Source organism: Mugil cephalus, chromosome 20, assembly GCF_022458985.1.
Source record: "Mugil cephalus isolate CIBA_MC_2020 chromosome 20, CIBA_Mcephalus_1.1, whole genome shotgun sequence".
Taxonomy (NCBI): Eukaryota; Metazoa; Chordata; class Actinopteri; order Mugiliformes; family Mugilidae; genus Mugil; species Mugil cephalus.
In genome coordinates, this window is record NC_061789.1 from 1,617,613 (window position 1) to 1,633,633 (window position 16,021).

At 45.2% G+C, this 16,021-nt stretch overlaps 1 protein-coding gene across 1 annotated transcript; it reads left to right on the forward strand.

Annotated features, from left to right (window-relative positions):
- Positions 1-588: 588 nt before the first annotated feature.
- Positions 589-14,320, forward strand: xylt2 (xylosyltransferase II). The gene is made up of 11 exons (XM_047572582.1): positions 589-824; positions 4,355-4,913; positions 6,397-6,572; positions 7,925-8,127; positions 9,350-9,430; positions 9,835-10,051; positions 10,653-10,829; positions 10,921-11,177; positions 11,747-11,942; positions 12,036-12,369; positions 12,457-14,320. The coding sequence occupies exons 1-11, from the start codon at positions 693-695 to the stop codon at positions 12,777-12,779; spliced, it is 2,655 nt and encodes an 884-aa protein (XP_047428538.1). The 5' UTR covers positions 589-692; the 3' UTR covers positions 12,780-14,320.
- Positions 14,321-16,021: the final 1,701 nt, after the last annotated feature.

Genomic DNA, 16,021 nt, shown 5'->3' on the forward strand with positions numbered 1-16,021 from the left:
AAACTACAAGGAGAAGAAGAAAGAGGGAAAAGCAAAGAGAACCAGAAAATAACAGAAAGTAAAAATACAAAGAAAGAATAACAGGAAGGAGAATATGAATAAAATGAAGATGGAGAAAAAAGAAGAAGAAATGAAGAACAGGGAAAATATGTAGAAGTACAAGAGGAGGATGAATAAGAGGAAAAGGGAAAGAAAGAAAGAAAGAAAGAAAGAAAGAAAGAAAGAAAGATGAAACAAGAAGTGGAAATTAAATAAAAAATAAGTAAAAGAAAAACAATGATGAAAAAGAAGATGAAATAAGGAAAAGGGGTTAAGAAGAAATGGAAGGATGTAAACAAAGAAATAGAAGAAAAAGAAAGAGAAGAAGAGGAAATAAAATAAATAAATATAATAAAACAGGAATAACTTGAAGCAGAATAAGAAAATAAAAGATAAGTAAAAGAAGAAGAAATGAGGGTAAATATGTAGAAAAACAAGAAAGAAAAGATAAATATTAGTGAAGTGGGAGAAAAGGATAAAGAATGAAGAAGGAGGATGGAAAAGAAAAGAAAAGAAAAGACAAGAAAAGAAAAGAAAAGAAGAAGAAGCTTCAACCTGACGACGCTGCGCGGCCCCGCGCGGCCCCGCGCGCAGAGAGAGTCCAGGTTCAGATTGGTTCTTGAGCGCGCCGCGCGTTCACAGGCGGAGGTAAAATGGTGGCCAGCGTCCGCGTCCAGAAGCTCCTCCGACGGTACAAACTAGCGATAGCGGCGGCGTCTACGATCCTCCTGATCCAGGGTCTGGTGGTATGGAGTCTGAGAAGTCTGGAGGAGGGCGAGGCCGAGGTGAGGAACCGTCCGGCTCTTTATTTCTGCCATGACAGTGGCTGTGTTTAATTATAGAGCTAGCCGTTAGCGCTTAGCTTAGCTCGCTGTGTATTACTGTACAGTAACATTACTCTGATGCTAGCTGCTAGCTGCTAGCAGTTGGGCAAGAAGCATCAAACTGGGCAAGTTTATTTATTTATGTGACACATCTCAGACACAATGGAAATCAAAGTGCTTCACATTAAAACAAGATTAAATAATATATTAAATTGTATTAAAAGAAAGAAAGCAACATGTAAACAGATAAATTAAAAAGATCATAAGAAAATATGTAAAAAAAAACACCACAAACAGAAACAGATAAAACAGGAGAATAAAAGTTACAGTGTAAGATGGTGATAAAAATAGATTTAACAGGAAGCAGCAGACTAGAGGAAAGTTTTCAGCCTTGGTTTTAAAGAGCAGATCTGCAGTTTTCTGGGAGTTTGTTTCCAGATTTGTGGAGCTTTAAAAAGTAAAAGCTGCTTCTCCATGTTTAGTTTTAACCCCGGGGACAGAAAACAGACCTGAACCCGATGATGGAAGAGGTCTGGATGGTCCTGTAACTTTACAGTAGATCTTTGTAAACCTCAGAGCTGGATAACTCAGCAGCAGTAGTTATTAACTGGTAGTTTATTAATCGTTAGCTTGTTTCAGAGGAGAAAATAAGGAGAGGAAGAGCAGTTTTCTTTATTTGTCTCTGGTGTTTTATATTCGAGTCAAGTTAAATCAGTTTATTTAACAGTAGCTATGTGAGAACACACCTGGAGCTTTTTACCTGGAGGCAGCGTCTGCTCTAATTACCTGCCCATATAAAGGTGAGCTGCTAACAGATGTGCAGGAATCAGGTCGGGGGCACAGGAATGCGAACTGAAACCTGAAACCTTTAGTAAAATATTCCCTCCTGACGTGGGACACGGGTTGAAAGATCTGGGAGGGCAGATTTAATTTAACCCACTTCGGTTTTTAAAACCAGTCACTAAAGGAAAGGACGTCTCTGTTATTAAAGCCATCGATTCTCCCTGTAAAGGTGAGATGCTATCACCTGTCGGCTTCACCGCTGTGTCACCGGGTGCGTTCAAGCTCAAACACGCCTCAGATAAAAGATCCACAGAGACGCCCGCGGGGCATCGATGTGATTAGTTCAGGGAACACAGGTAAAAGGACGTCCGAGCCCCCGTTTGGCCGACGTCTACGGCAAATGTCAGCGTGAGGTCTTTTACATATTTGCAGAGTCAAATTTCAGATTTGAGAGCGAGTGTTAATCTTCTCCTGGTGTTATCTTCCATCGGCTCGACAGGCATGTGTGAACGCAAGTCACATGCGTTTTTTTTTATTTCAACGAGAGCGAACGGAGAGAATAAAAAGTCGTCTCCTCTGCAGATGCTGCAGCTGATATGGATTCGCTCGGCTTTAATTGGAAAGTAAAAAAAAAAAGAGCCCGCCACCGGCTCGTCTTTGAATCAATACGTTTTTGACACGGTGACGTTAATTAAAAGCTGAGAGCGATAAGGAAAATGTGGACGTTTTTAGCAGCATCTGTACGAGAGCAGAGAGTTTCCTCATAATAATCCACACATCTAGGACCAGTTAACCTCACGTCTGCGCAGGTTCTCGGTTCAGACCTGGCAGATTGAACCTTAGTCTGGATTAGTTTTACTAATGTGGGAAGATTCACAGGAGTTAAATGTTCAGAAGGAACAAAAACTGTCAAAGTCGACACGATGACAACATCTGATTAAACCATCAACTCGACACGAAGCAGAAAATGGGCTGAAATGGACGAACAGAAAGAAGTACTGGAGTGTATTTGTCATTATTTTGGACGGTTGCAAAGATGTAAACTGACATTTGCATAAAGTGAACACATTTGTGTGCACAGTCCCGTGTTGTTAAGCGGGTCTAAAAACTTGTAATCTATTGCAATCAGGGGAAAAACGTGGATTATCAGATCAAATTAAGGACAAATGGACTCAACAATGATCCATATGAACTAGTGTGGATCAGCCTCAGTTTCTGTTAGTTCTAATTCTGATAAATGAAGCTAAATAAAAGATGCTAACGCTTAAGGTTTGACTTCATCTAAAAATACAGCATAAATTAATATTATCTGAACCACAGCACCAGGTTTCTGTGTCCAGTTGTTTCTTCTAAAGCAGCGAAACGTTTACTTCTCTTTTCTTTAACTTTCATGAACCAGCAAAAATAAATGTGACTGCTTCAAATCTGTTGGTTCAGTCCATCACACAACACCTTTTTTAATTAATTTAAATGCTGTTAAAGTCTATGATTCAAACTAATGCTGCTTTTTGCCGTAACCATGGAGACGTCACCGGCTGTGACGTCGTGTTCGTTTCCTCTATTGGACGTTTAAACCGCTTCACTGATTTTATGGTTAGAATTTTAGGACAAACTGAACTTTTTTCCTCGAAAAACATCTTGGATCCTTGAAGACGGGCGCTGACGTTTCCGTAACTTTTTCCAGAAATGAGGCCGGGACTTTCCCCGAGCTTTTTGCTGTGTTAAGCGTCATAATTTGTTTACTTGCATGCGGAGGAATGCGTTTTTTTTTTTCCTCCGTGTGTGTGTGTGGGCTGAAACACTCCCCGTCATAAAGTCAGACCGCAGCGTTACAAAGACTCCGGTGAGAAATGACACTGGGGCAGTTTTTTAGTTCCTTGTTCCTTGTTTCTCTCGTAGATTCATGTTGCTTCTCTCAGTAATAAGTTGGAGGGTTCAGTTTGCAGCCGGTCGCTGACTGAACTGGTTGGCAGCGCTCGAGTTGGAAGGATATTGTCCCGGAGTCGAGCCACTCGCTCTTCTTCTTCTTCTTCTTCTTCTTCTTCTTCTTCTTCTCAAAAGGCATATTTTGAAGCATATGCTCCAGAAATCTCTGAAACCGAACCTTATTCTGAGGAAAACCAAAGATTTCTGAACATATTATTACAGAAGGTTTGTGCACGTTAGAGCCAAAGCAAACAGCTGACAGGACGACGCCTCCCAGGCTTTAACCACCGACCAACAATCAGAGCAAACTAGCAACAGCAACACGAGAAGTCAGGACTCGACTGGTGCTAATCAGACCAACGAAGAGCTAGCTGGATGCTAATTATTCCTATTTTAAGATAAAAGCTGAATAATATTTTCCAAAGTCAAACATCACGTCCCCCCGCATGCAAATATATGAAGTGTTTGCATTTTTTCCTGCGGAGGAAGCAGCCGGAGGATTGTTGAGGCCCGTGCTCTGAATCACTGGATTTATTATGTGTCTGTGAATATGTGTGACTATCCACTTTTTTTTGCGGATTAGCTGCACAAAAAAAAGGTTGAGTCTGAGCTAAAAATAACCCGGATGAGAGAAACGGGGGGAGAACGAAGCGCGTAAACACATCTTTTCTGCTGCAGCCTGAGCTGTTGACCTTATGTCGGTCTCGGTTTGCGACTCCTCTCGAGATGTTATTATGAAAAAATGGGATTTTTTTTACGATGTGTGTGTTCTCTCTCCCCAGAGAAAGACGAGCTGGTCTAAGCTGCCCGACAACAACAACAACAACAACCAGGACCCCAAGAAGGACGGCGCCCTGTGGGAGAAGCAGAGCTCTCTGTCGGGGAGGAACCGCGGCAAATGGGGCGCCAGGTTGGAGAGGACGGGGGGGACGGCGGCGGCCAGCGCGCTGAGAAGAGGCAACGGGCGGCGGGGGGCGAAGCAGGGCGTGAAGCTGAAGGGCCCCCAGGGGCGAGGAGGGATGGCGGACGTCGGGCTGGACGGCGCCGTCCCTCACGATCTGTCCAGCAGCCGCAACCTGAGCGACAGCCGGGGCGGCGCCGACGGGGCGGCCCGGCTGCTGCCCCCCGTCCCCGGGGAGCCGGGCAGCGTGGACGGCGCCCACCAGGCCCCCTCCAGCAGTGACTTTGCGCCCAAGTGCGACATCGTGGGGAAGGACGCGCTGTCGGCGCTGCACCGCGCCGGCTCGCAGCAGTGCCGCCAGGAGATCGCCAACATCGTGTGTCAGCATCAGGCCGGGACGCTCATGCCCAACGCGCTGCCTCAGTTCTGCCCACAGCTCGGTGAGAACAGCTCCACACACGCTTTCACCCTCATGATCCATTTCCAATCTATTGCCCCGTACAGAAAAAGTGGTGGTGGATCTATATTGTATCACAGTATATTACCATATCAATGTTTTTCCCACCCTTAGTGTTCATGAACATCACAAAACCACAACTTTTTTTTTTTTTTAATTCAGTTCTTGCTCTTTTAAATCCTTAGGACCTGATTTACTATGATCCCAAATTAGCGCCGCTGCTAAATTACATGTGCACGTTTATAGAGGGTGTGCAGTGATGTCACTTCCTCCTGAGGCCACGCCCCCTGAGTGACAAAAACACGGTGTCAGTAAATAATGTGGATCATTAGATCAAATTAAACTGGACTCAAAAATGATCCGAATAACATAATAAATGTGACCAGAAATCATTTCTCCTCCTAATCTATGACCTTTAGGTTCTTTATACAAACTCAGCTCCAGCAGCTTCGTGCTACTAGAGTTTCCCCTTATTTGGAAAAGTGGATGAGCCTCAGTTTCGCTTAGTTTACGTTAGTTTTATCAACAGATGCTAACGCTAAGAGCTTTGCTGAGAAGTAACGTTATAGTCATACGATGCTGAGGTATGACAGCATTAATTAAATGCAGCATTAATTAATATTACCTGACACTTTACCTTCTAGTGCAGCGATGCATTTACTTTTTACTTGAGATGTCTGTAAAAATATATCTCAAATAAATCGCAATATATTTCAAATCTGTTGGTTCAGTCAACAGCTTTTAGTTTAGATGCTATTAAAGCCTGTGATTCAAACTAATGCAGCTAATCTCTGTGCTCTCATAGATTGTGTGTTGTTGGTGATCTACTAAGATTTCATTTAGATTTCAACAGGTGCAAAAGTGGTGGAGAAAGGCATGTTTAAGTTTTGGGATTTTGGGATGTGGCTAAAGAGAGAATATGTGAGAACAGACTGAAGGAAAGGAAATTAAATTTAAAGCTGTGTTGGAAGTGGAGGTGTTGGTGTAAGAGGCAGATAAATAAACATGTTTTGGAGTCAGAGCAAAGAGATATTAACATAACGAGAAGAACAATTAAGAAGAAGAACTAGGGAATAAACGTCTTCTAATAAAACCTCAGCAAATAAAACAGGTGGCTTTTAAATGGCTTCGCTGGATAAGAGACGTGTCTCCGTTACTTTGGCTTCCAAACATGTTGACGTGAGCAGAAAAGACTGAAAAGACGGTTTTCTCCGTTGGGCCGACGCCTCCTCCTCCTCCTCACAGCAGCAGTGACTGCAGCCACTTTATGCCTCCGCTGAGCCAGTTAAGACTTGGCTTTCAAACGCATCTTCTCCAAACTGCGCTCGTGTGTCTGCGTATTCATTCATTAAGCTAAACGCTCTGAATGGACTGTGCACGTTGTGGATCAGCTTCCTCATCAGTTTGCACGTTTAATTACGTCCCAGACTAAACCAGTGCTTCGTGTGTGTCCTCCTCTTTTCCAGGTGTGTCTCATCCGGTCCAGGCTGCAGGTGAACTGGACAACAGCCTGTCCAACGTGGAGAACCCGGTCCGCGTGGCCTTCGTCCTCATGGTCCACGGCCGAGCTGTTCGGCAGCTGAAGCGCCTCATCAAAGCCATTTACCACCGCGACCACTACTACTACATCCACGTGGACAAGGTGCAGACAAACCCTCTTAATTATTCAGTCTAAACACTAAAAGTAATATCTGCATGTGCATGTGTCTCACAGTGAGCTCCCAGATGCTTCCACCGGTCGGGTCTAGCTGCATTGTGAAGGTTAAATCCGTCCTACGGGTCTCACACTGCGGCTAAGGGGATTAGCCTGCACGGAGCAGGAGCGTGGTTATTCTTAGGGGCCGGATTTAAAAAGACTGCCGACGAAAAGACGAGCGTGGAGGCTCGTGGAGGCTCGTGGAGGCCTCAGGTGCCTGGTGTCACTGCACCTGTGCAGACCTGGAAGCTTGTGTTCTGCTGCCAAAGGGATGAACAGTGATGAATCAGGCGCCGGTGGGATAGTCGCAGCAGAGACACCGTCTTAGACTCACCTCATCCATCTCTGAGGCAAAAAAAAAAAAAAAAACCCCGTGTGAGGGATGAGGCGGCGAAGCAGGTCAGGTTGTACTTTAATCTGAGCTCCACTCCCACTCCCACGCCTCAGGACTCGGAGTTCAGGTTCTTTCTGCAGCCTTATCGGCTTCGTTTCTGAATAAAAACCAGGACGGATTCTCAGCCGGGTTATTACAGCAAAAACATTTAAAAACACAGCGGTGGAGGTTTCATAACCTGCAGGAGGTGGTTGTTTAGAGCCTGGATCAAGTCTTTTTTTAGCTGGAATTAAGGCTGATAGTGAAAACAATAAGTAAGAAACGAACCTATTACCTACTGGTTTTAGTTTCTATTGTCAGACACTGGAATTTAAAGGAGGAAATAGTTAAGACTGGATTTAATTTCTGGTTTCAGGATAATTTAATATGTTTTAAAATGTGGTGCTCACTTCCTTCTATTTTTTATTTTTATTTTCCAGGTTCAGTATTTTTTCTTTCTTTGAATAGAAAAGAGTTAAAATGATTTTTTTTTCTTTTCTTCCCACGAGCGGCTTCAGAACCTGCTGATTAATTCAGTCCTGTTTCTCTCAAACTGCTGATTTATCACCTCAGAACCTTTATCAGGCTGCTTCTTCTCAATTAGCTGCTAATTAATCTAATTAAGCTCCACATCAAACCTGCAGTTTCTGGCCAAATTTCACGCTTCACTTTTTACGTGCACACGTAAAAAGCCCGACAGCTCTTTAACTTCCTTTCGTCTCATCCTCCTCACGTTTTAATCCCTGCTCTACAGTTTGCTTCTATTAAGCTTAAAAAAATCCACTGAGTCATTTAAAGGAAGAGAAACTAGATTTTCCCGTCGTTCCGGGCGCCTGCTGCTGCTGCCGATGCTCCGATATAATTCATTCATTGTGCGAAGTGTCGGTAAAAACGAGATTAACGAGCCTTCCAACTCCTCCTGCAGCGGAGCGGCTACATGCACCGGGAGGTGCTGCACATGGCCCAGCAGTTCCCCAACGTCCGGGCGACGCCCTGGCGCATGGTCACCATCTGGGGGGGGGCCAGCCTCCTGAAGGCCTACCTGCGCAGCATGCAGGACCTGCTCTCCATGCTCGACTGGAAGTGGGATTTTTTCATCAACCTCAGCGCCACCGACTTCCCCACCAGGTCTGTGGTCCCGTCCTGAAGGGCAGAGACCAGACGTGTCACTGGATCCAGTCGATATTAATTCATTTTATTTAAAAAAAAAGACGAGTTATTATGGATTGTTTTGGTTATTAAAGGACGAGTTTATGAGGCAGGTTTGAGTAAAACCTGAGCAGCTTCTTCACCTCCACAACTTATGAGCCAAACATCTGCGTGAACTTTGATTTATAACACAGCACATTACACATTTTAAACTTCTCCAGTTCATTACTTGCATGGGCATTTTTTCTATTACACATTTTCTGTGAATTTATATTTGAATATGCACATGAGGAGTTACCTACATGCACTGATTTGCATACGTTTCCATAACAGAAATCAAAATTCTTGTTTCATTTTATTAACATATTATATTTCCAGGTATTTTCAGAGGGAATTTTCTCTTTTTTTTTACTGTCAACAGTCCAAAACAATAAACCTTTGACATGTTTTTGGGAGTAAAATGTTCCATAAATCAGGCTCTGAATGATGAAACATCTCCTCTGTAAATACCTGCAGAATATAGTTAGGAATAAATCTGGAAGGTTTGGTTTGTGTCAGAGCGGCTGAAGTGGAGATTTCTGGCTCATTTTAAAGTTTCACATTGTAAAATCATGTATATTTATATTGGAAACCACTATGAACCAAAACCAAATCTACTCAAATCCTTCTAAACAAATCATATAATCATATCAACATGTAAAATATCAAAATATCACATTAGATTTTCATGAATAATGATCCATTTTTGATCGTCTCCACCTTCGTCTCCTTTAACCAAAGACAGTTTATGTCCGGATGAACTTTTCTTGCTAATTTGAGCTGTAATTTTCTTCTTATATCAGACTTCACAGCATATTTAAATCAACCTCTCAGATAAACACAGACTAGAGGCAGAGTTTAGCTTCAGATCGGCCTTTCTACTATAATGACTGGTTGTCAATAGACAGGAAGTGACCATATTTGGATCTGACAAACTTCTGCAGGAGATAAAGAGCTTCACAACGGTTCCTCATATACAGGATAGAGACGAGTTCACAGTAGAAAGATGATTTTAGAGAATTTAGGAGGAAATTAGAGACTAAACACAGACAAAGTGACATGAAATGAAGAACTAAATGTGCATTTTGACCATTTTTACACAGTGAATAGGGTTAATCTCTGTGTTTTGACTCAAAGCATCTTGTTTTTATTTCTCCTGCAGGACGAACGATGAACTGGTGGCGTTTCTGTCTCAGCACAGAGACAAGAACTTCCTCAAGTCCCACGGGAGAGAGAACGCCCGGTGAGGACGCCCACTTACAAACATAAAGAAGCTCAAGTTTGCTCTTAATACTAGAAGGGAAAAATATATTTTGTAGTATAAAACCAAAAAGGAACAAGTTAATATTTGACGTGCAACAAGTCAAAAAGCTGGTGCAGGTCTAAATAAACCAGAAAGTTTTACATTACATCTGGATTTGGTTCCAAAAATCACTGACTGCTTCAAACTACCTCTTTTCCTTTTCTTGCATTTTTTAGAATCTAAATCCAAACTTAAAATACCAAAAAAAATCTCGACGTCGTTATAGGCTTAATTAACCCCGACAGCCGTTAACATTTAATCCAAGCTTTCAGTTTTTTCAGAGAAGTGTATTTTTAAAATCTGCCAGCGCGGCGTCACTCAACTATTTCCATCCGTCTCCACAGGTTCATTAAGAAGCAGGGCCTCGACCGGCTCTTCCACGAGTGCGACAACCACATGTGGCGCCTGGGCGAGCGCAGCATCCCCGACGGCCTGGAGGTCTCCGGCGGCTCCGACTGGTTCGCGCTCACCCGCCGCTTCGTGGAGTACGTCATCGGCTCCCAGGACGCGCTGGTGTCGGGGCTGAAGCAGTTCTACACCTACGCTCTGCTCCCCGCCGAGGTAAAGCAGCTCGGAGCTAATACTTTAAGCTTCATGGCTCAGCGTGCAGCAGCAGCAGCAAGATGAGAGGAGGCTTCGGGATAGTTTATCAGGCTTGTGTGGTTTAGTCTCGGAGGAGGAGGAGGCTCTGAGTGTAGCCTCCTTCATGGCTAACGCCGCTGTGACGTTAGCTGGAGGCAACAACAAGATTAATATGGAACGCATCATCAGTTTCAGTCTGGATTACGTCATGGGTTAGAAGAAACCGTGACTGAAATTACGTTAAGTTGATCATTATTTGGGGCATTCTTGTTGCAGGTTAATGCTAACTGCTAGCTTACTCCGTGTCCTCCTTTAGTCAAATTGTCCCATCAGTCTCGGGGAGTGAGTGTATTAGTATATTCTCTAAAATATGCGTTTTCCTCGTCGATTCTGGCCAATACAGTCCTTTGAAACATGCTAACGGCCGTTTACAAGCTAGAGCGTTTGAGATGTTTTGCCTCCAGCTAAGCCCCGCCCCTGAAAAAACGTCACACTGTTTACACAGTTTGTAGCCGTGACCCTTTTGTTGTAACTTGTTGTAACTTTTGCTGGGTAACTGCATCCCTTTTTCCGTCTGCAGTCCTTCTTCCACACGGTGCTCGGCAACAGCCACATGTGCGACACCCTGGTCGACAACAACCTGCGAGTCACCAACTGGAACCGGAAGCTCGGCTGCAAATGTCAGTACAAACACATCGTCGACTGGTGCGGCTGCTCCCCCAACGACTTCAAACCGCAGGACCTCATCCGGATCCAGGTGAGGAGGAGACGCCAACGGCGACTCGTTCTGAGCCGATGTTTTTCTTTTCTAACGCTGTCGTTTTCCTCCTCTTCTTCCTCGTTCACAGCAACTGACCCGTCCGACGTTCTTCGCCCGCAAGTTTGAGTCGTCGGTGAACCAGGAGGCCATCGACATCCTGGACACCCACCTGTACGGCCAGTACGCTCCGGGCACCGTGGCCGTCAAGGCGTACTGGGAGAGTCTGTTCGAGCAGTCGGACGGCGTCGGCGCCCTCAGCGACGTGGGCCTCACCGCGTACTCGTCCTTCTTCCGCCTGGGCCTCAAGAGTCTGGAGACCAGGCAGAACAACGTGGACACCTGCAGGTCGGCCTCCATCTTTATTGATAATGAGTAGTTAAAATAAATACCAGTTGAGTGACAGGCAGCAGAACCAACCCATAAAAACGTTCGTCCTCTCCATGGGACATTCGAGGACAAAAAAACCCAAGTGGAGCCACATAAAGTATCATCACACTCTGCAGGAAGGAGTTTTCTTTCCAGCTTCAAATAGCACATTAGCCAAGCCAAGCACGCGTTAGCCCGCGGCTAACAGCTGGAGACAAACCAAGACAAAGACAAGCTGCCAATGCTGCTGCCTGCAAATATGTGTCCACTCCTGCAAACCACTGTTCAACTGGGAGAGACTGGAAATAAGAAGCGGTCAGCTCTCCTCTCGTTGGACAATGTCCAACAAGTTAGTTTGTCTCAGTAGCAACAGGGAGGACACAAAAAATCAACACATTAAGTGCAGATATTCCCTTCTATGAAACGTGATTAATCGCGATTAAACATTAATGATATTTAATTGCGATTAATCGCGATTAATCCACAGCGACTATGAGATTAATCTGATTAAAGCTTTTTAATCGTTTAAACTTTCACACCGTCTGCAGGCTGGAACCAGTCGGCTTCCCCCTCTCGGTGCATTTGTACTTCTATGACGACCGTTTCCAGGGATACCTGGTCCGTCAGGAGGCCCAGGCCGTGGGGTCGAAGGTCAGGGAGACGGTGGAGATGTGGGCGGTGCCTCAGGCCACGCTCGTCCTGGAGAAGAACCTCAAAGAGTTCGAAAGGCTCAAGAACCTGGAGGTAGAATTTGTGAGATTCTCCCCCGTGATGTGTCGTTGTCTAAGTTTAATTAGTTTAAATATATATCGATGATGACGTTTTTCTCCCGGACAGATCGGCACCGAGTGGGACCCTAAAGAGCGGATCTTCAGGAACTTCGGCGGCGTGATCGGCCCCATGGACGAACCTCTGGCCGTCCAGAAGTGGGCGCGAGGCCCGAACCTCACGGCCACCATCGTGTGGATCGACCCGGCTCTGGTGGTGGCGGCGTCCTACGACATCACGGTGGACGTGGACGCCGAGTACACGCAGTACAAACCGCCGCTGCAGCACCCGCTACGACCCGGCACCTGGACCGTGCGGGTGCTGAAGCAGTGGGAGCGCATGGCGGAAGTCCGCTTCCTCGTCACGCCTTTGACTTTCAACAACAAGGAGCCGCTACGTAAAGGTGAGACGTTGTTTTTTAATTTGTTAATGTGTTGTTTTTTTAGATTTCACATCTGAAGACTTAACTCGTCCTCTTTTGTCTCTGCAGAGGAGGACAGCTGGCTCCACGGCGGACCTCCGGGGAACTTGTACCTGGAGCAGAGCTTCCAGCAGCTGAGCTCGGTGCTGAAGCTGCCCCCCCAGGAGCCGGCCCTGCAGCTGGCCCGGCGTAACGCCCGGCTGGTGGGGGAGGCCCTGGAGGCGTGGGTGGACGGCTCCGTGGGGACCTTCTGGGTCATCGGCGACCTGTGCGCCACCCAGACGTCCTCCTGCCCGGCGCTGGGAGGCTGCGCCGAGACGACCTGGAGCTCCCTGTCCCCGGATCCCAAATCCGAACTGGGCCCGGTCAAAAGCGACGGGCGCATCAGGTAGCCCCCCCCCTCCAAACCGCCGCACCCTGAAGCTGGAGACTTCCTGGAGAAGCTGTGACAATAATAATCTTCCTGCTCCGACGAGTGGCAGCGTCTCGGAGACGACGTCAAAAACCCCACTCACAGGATGCGACAGCTGGAAAATTTGCACATACGAGACTGCAAAGCGGAGAGATTAGCGTCGTCGTCGTCGTGCGCTGATCTGAACTCCAGACGTGTCGCTGAGCTTCAGAAAACACGTCCGAAACTTTCGAAACGAATCGTTCTGCCGCCGGCTCCGTTCTGTCTTCATGTCGTGGCAGCGTGGAACCTTCCGGGTCGTGTTGTTATTATTGTTGTTGTTGTGCTTATTTTAAAGCATCGTTATGTTAAAACGCGCGGTGACGGGACGGATGAAGTGCACTTTACTGTAAGAGTATGACGTTACGCAGAGGTCACATGATTACAGGGGGGGAGGAGTCACATGACAAGCGTCACATGTCGGTTTACAGGAGGCAGAATCTGCGTCTGTGACTCGGGTTAGAAACAAAGAAGGTTTCATTCTGTTTACTGCATCACTTTTATGTTTTCGTCCGTCTGCTCCCTGGACAGTTTCTCCTTCTCCTGAGTTGTTTTTCTGGTTAAAGGAAGTGCCTAGACAGCCAGGAGACGAATAAATAAATAAACGAACGAATCCGCGGGACGTATTTGACAAATTAGCCTCGGAGGAACAAAGACTCGCTTCGTCTCTGCTCGTCTGAACCGAAATGTTCCGTCTCATTTCGGTTCTCGCCAGCTCGAGGTGAAGAAAAATGTGAATCCAACTTTAAAGGAACCGTTTTTTTGGAAAATACAGTTGTTGTTGTTGTTAGCTTAGCATGTAGCCTGGAGACAAGAAGCAAAAAGGTCAGTTGTTTGTTTTTTTTTTTTACAGAAATGAAGTGAACGAAAATGTGAACTCGTCATTTTTTATGTCGGATTATTTTCACCATGCGAAAGAAATATGATCTGTTTAGTTAGTGGTAATGCTAAGATAAGCTAACCAGATTGTCTCGTTAAAAAGCAGATGTGTTTCCCCAAACGTCGTCCTTTAAAATCCAGATTACGGTTCCTCCTGTGCAGGTTTTGTTCAGTTCGGCGTATGTTTTTAGCTGCCTTCATGTGGGAAAAGAAAAAGAAAAAAGACGAGTACAGCTTCCAGAGATGTGCAATGAATGCCCCTCGTCTGGGTTTTAGTTTTTGTGACACTAGCTGGCACCATATGAGTTCTCAAGTGACCTTGTTTACCTTGCACAGTACAGTTGCTTCAGTGAAGCCCCAGTTTGAATTGAGACGAGAGCAGAGTAATGTTATTTTTCTACCCGTGAGTGTGAGAGGAACGATGTGTGTGTATGTATGTGTGTGTGTGTGATAGTGAGTGTGTGTGTTCATATCTCTGCTGTCTAATTGTGTTACATCTGACAGTTCACCTGTTCAGTGTCATTTGAAGCGGACCTTCTGTGTTTGGGGAGGTCGGAGGAGACGCGTCCAGACCGATGACTCAATAAAAACACCTAGAACAAGGTTCTGGTCCTGATGCTTCTTTTTTTTTTTTTAACTGTAGGTGGGTGATTTCTGTTTTTCCTTCCTGTTTTTATTTCCTCCTTTCGTCGTTTACATCATAAAGACTCTAAGCTGCTTCTGTTTTAGATCATTTTGTGTCTCGACCAACCAGAGATAAAGATCAGTACTAAACAAGATGGAAAGAACATTTGGTTTAAAACGTCTTGATTTGCCAGATCCAGTTTCCCTATTGTCCTTATTTAGTCAAACCGTTGTGTGTTTTTTCACACTTAATATTGCGGCGTTTATTGCTTCAGAGTTGCAGCTCTACATGCGTCGCAGGCCTCAGTGAATAAATACTGTGCTGAGCTGAGAACGAGCCTCCACGCTAATTAAATTTGCGGTTACGTTTGTCGCTTTGCCAAGTTACGAGCTGCCAGAAACTGCAGAGTGAACTAGAAAGTGGCAGATTTTTACAGGTTGGAAGGAGAAGGCGGCTCTCAGCTCTTTAAATGTAAGTTGTAACGTTTGGCAATGAGGTGCTTTAATGGGAAATAGAAATACATTTTTTTCTCAAATGCAGCGAAAAGGGTCAAAACTGACGATTAATTAGTACGTCACAACATGTGTAAATACTGGTGATGCATGACACATGGGAGGATGAGGAGGGTTTATCAGGAGGTAAACTGAGCAAACGTTCAGGTAGGATGGAGACGTTTAAGCTTTGAACACAGGGCAGGTTGGTGGAGCAGGAACTACAGATCAGAAACATGCTGATTAGAAACATGCTGGTTAGAAACGGGCAGATCAGAAACATGCAGCTCAGAAACATGCAGCTCAGACACATGCAGAATAGAAACATGCAGATCAGAAACCTAAAACTCCACAGATCAGAAACGTGCAGATGAAAAACTTGCAGATCAGAAACATGCAGAATAGAAACATGCAGATCAGAAACATGCAGATGAAAAACTTGCAGATCAGAAACATGCAGATCAGAAACATGCTGATTAGAAACAGGCAGATCAGAAACTTGCAGATCAGAAACATGCAGATCAGAAACATGCTGATTAGAAACATGCAGATCAGAAACCTAAAACTCCACAGATCAGAAACGTGGAGATGAAAAACTTGCAGATCAGAAACATGCAGTCAGAACAGCTCGATTATAGACATGCGATCAGAAACATGCTGACATAAAACATTGCAGATCAGAAACGTGATAAACACTTCAGATCAACATGCGCTAGCCCCTCCTCTCTCCTTCTCGAGTCATGAGTCGACTCAGTCAACATCTACAGACTCCGCTGGATTCTGCCCTCACTGTACAGACAAACTAGTTCATCTCAGAGTCCTTCCCTCACTCGCCTACCTCAGGTGCCCCCCCACTCCCCCACCTCCTCCTGTCTGTGCCGGAGTCGTGACATAACAGCTGAGCCAGGCTTCTGTTTGCTGTGAATGGCAGCATGAATCAGTGGTGTTGAATCTCTCGCTGCATTCATTACAAACCCTGAGCGTCGCATGAGCGAGAAGCTGCATTATTATGGTTGATGATGCCAACGTTAAATTACTGCGGATAATGAATGTCACGACAGCCGGATGTTTGTGTGAATCCGGTTTAAACGAGGTTGAGTTTATGCCTTTTGACAAGCTTTTTATTATTATTATTATTATTTTTTTATTTTTGTGTGTGTGTGGAGGCAAACAAACAGAAAAGGACGC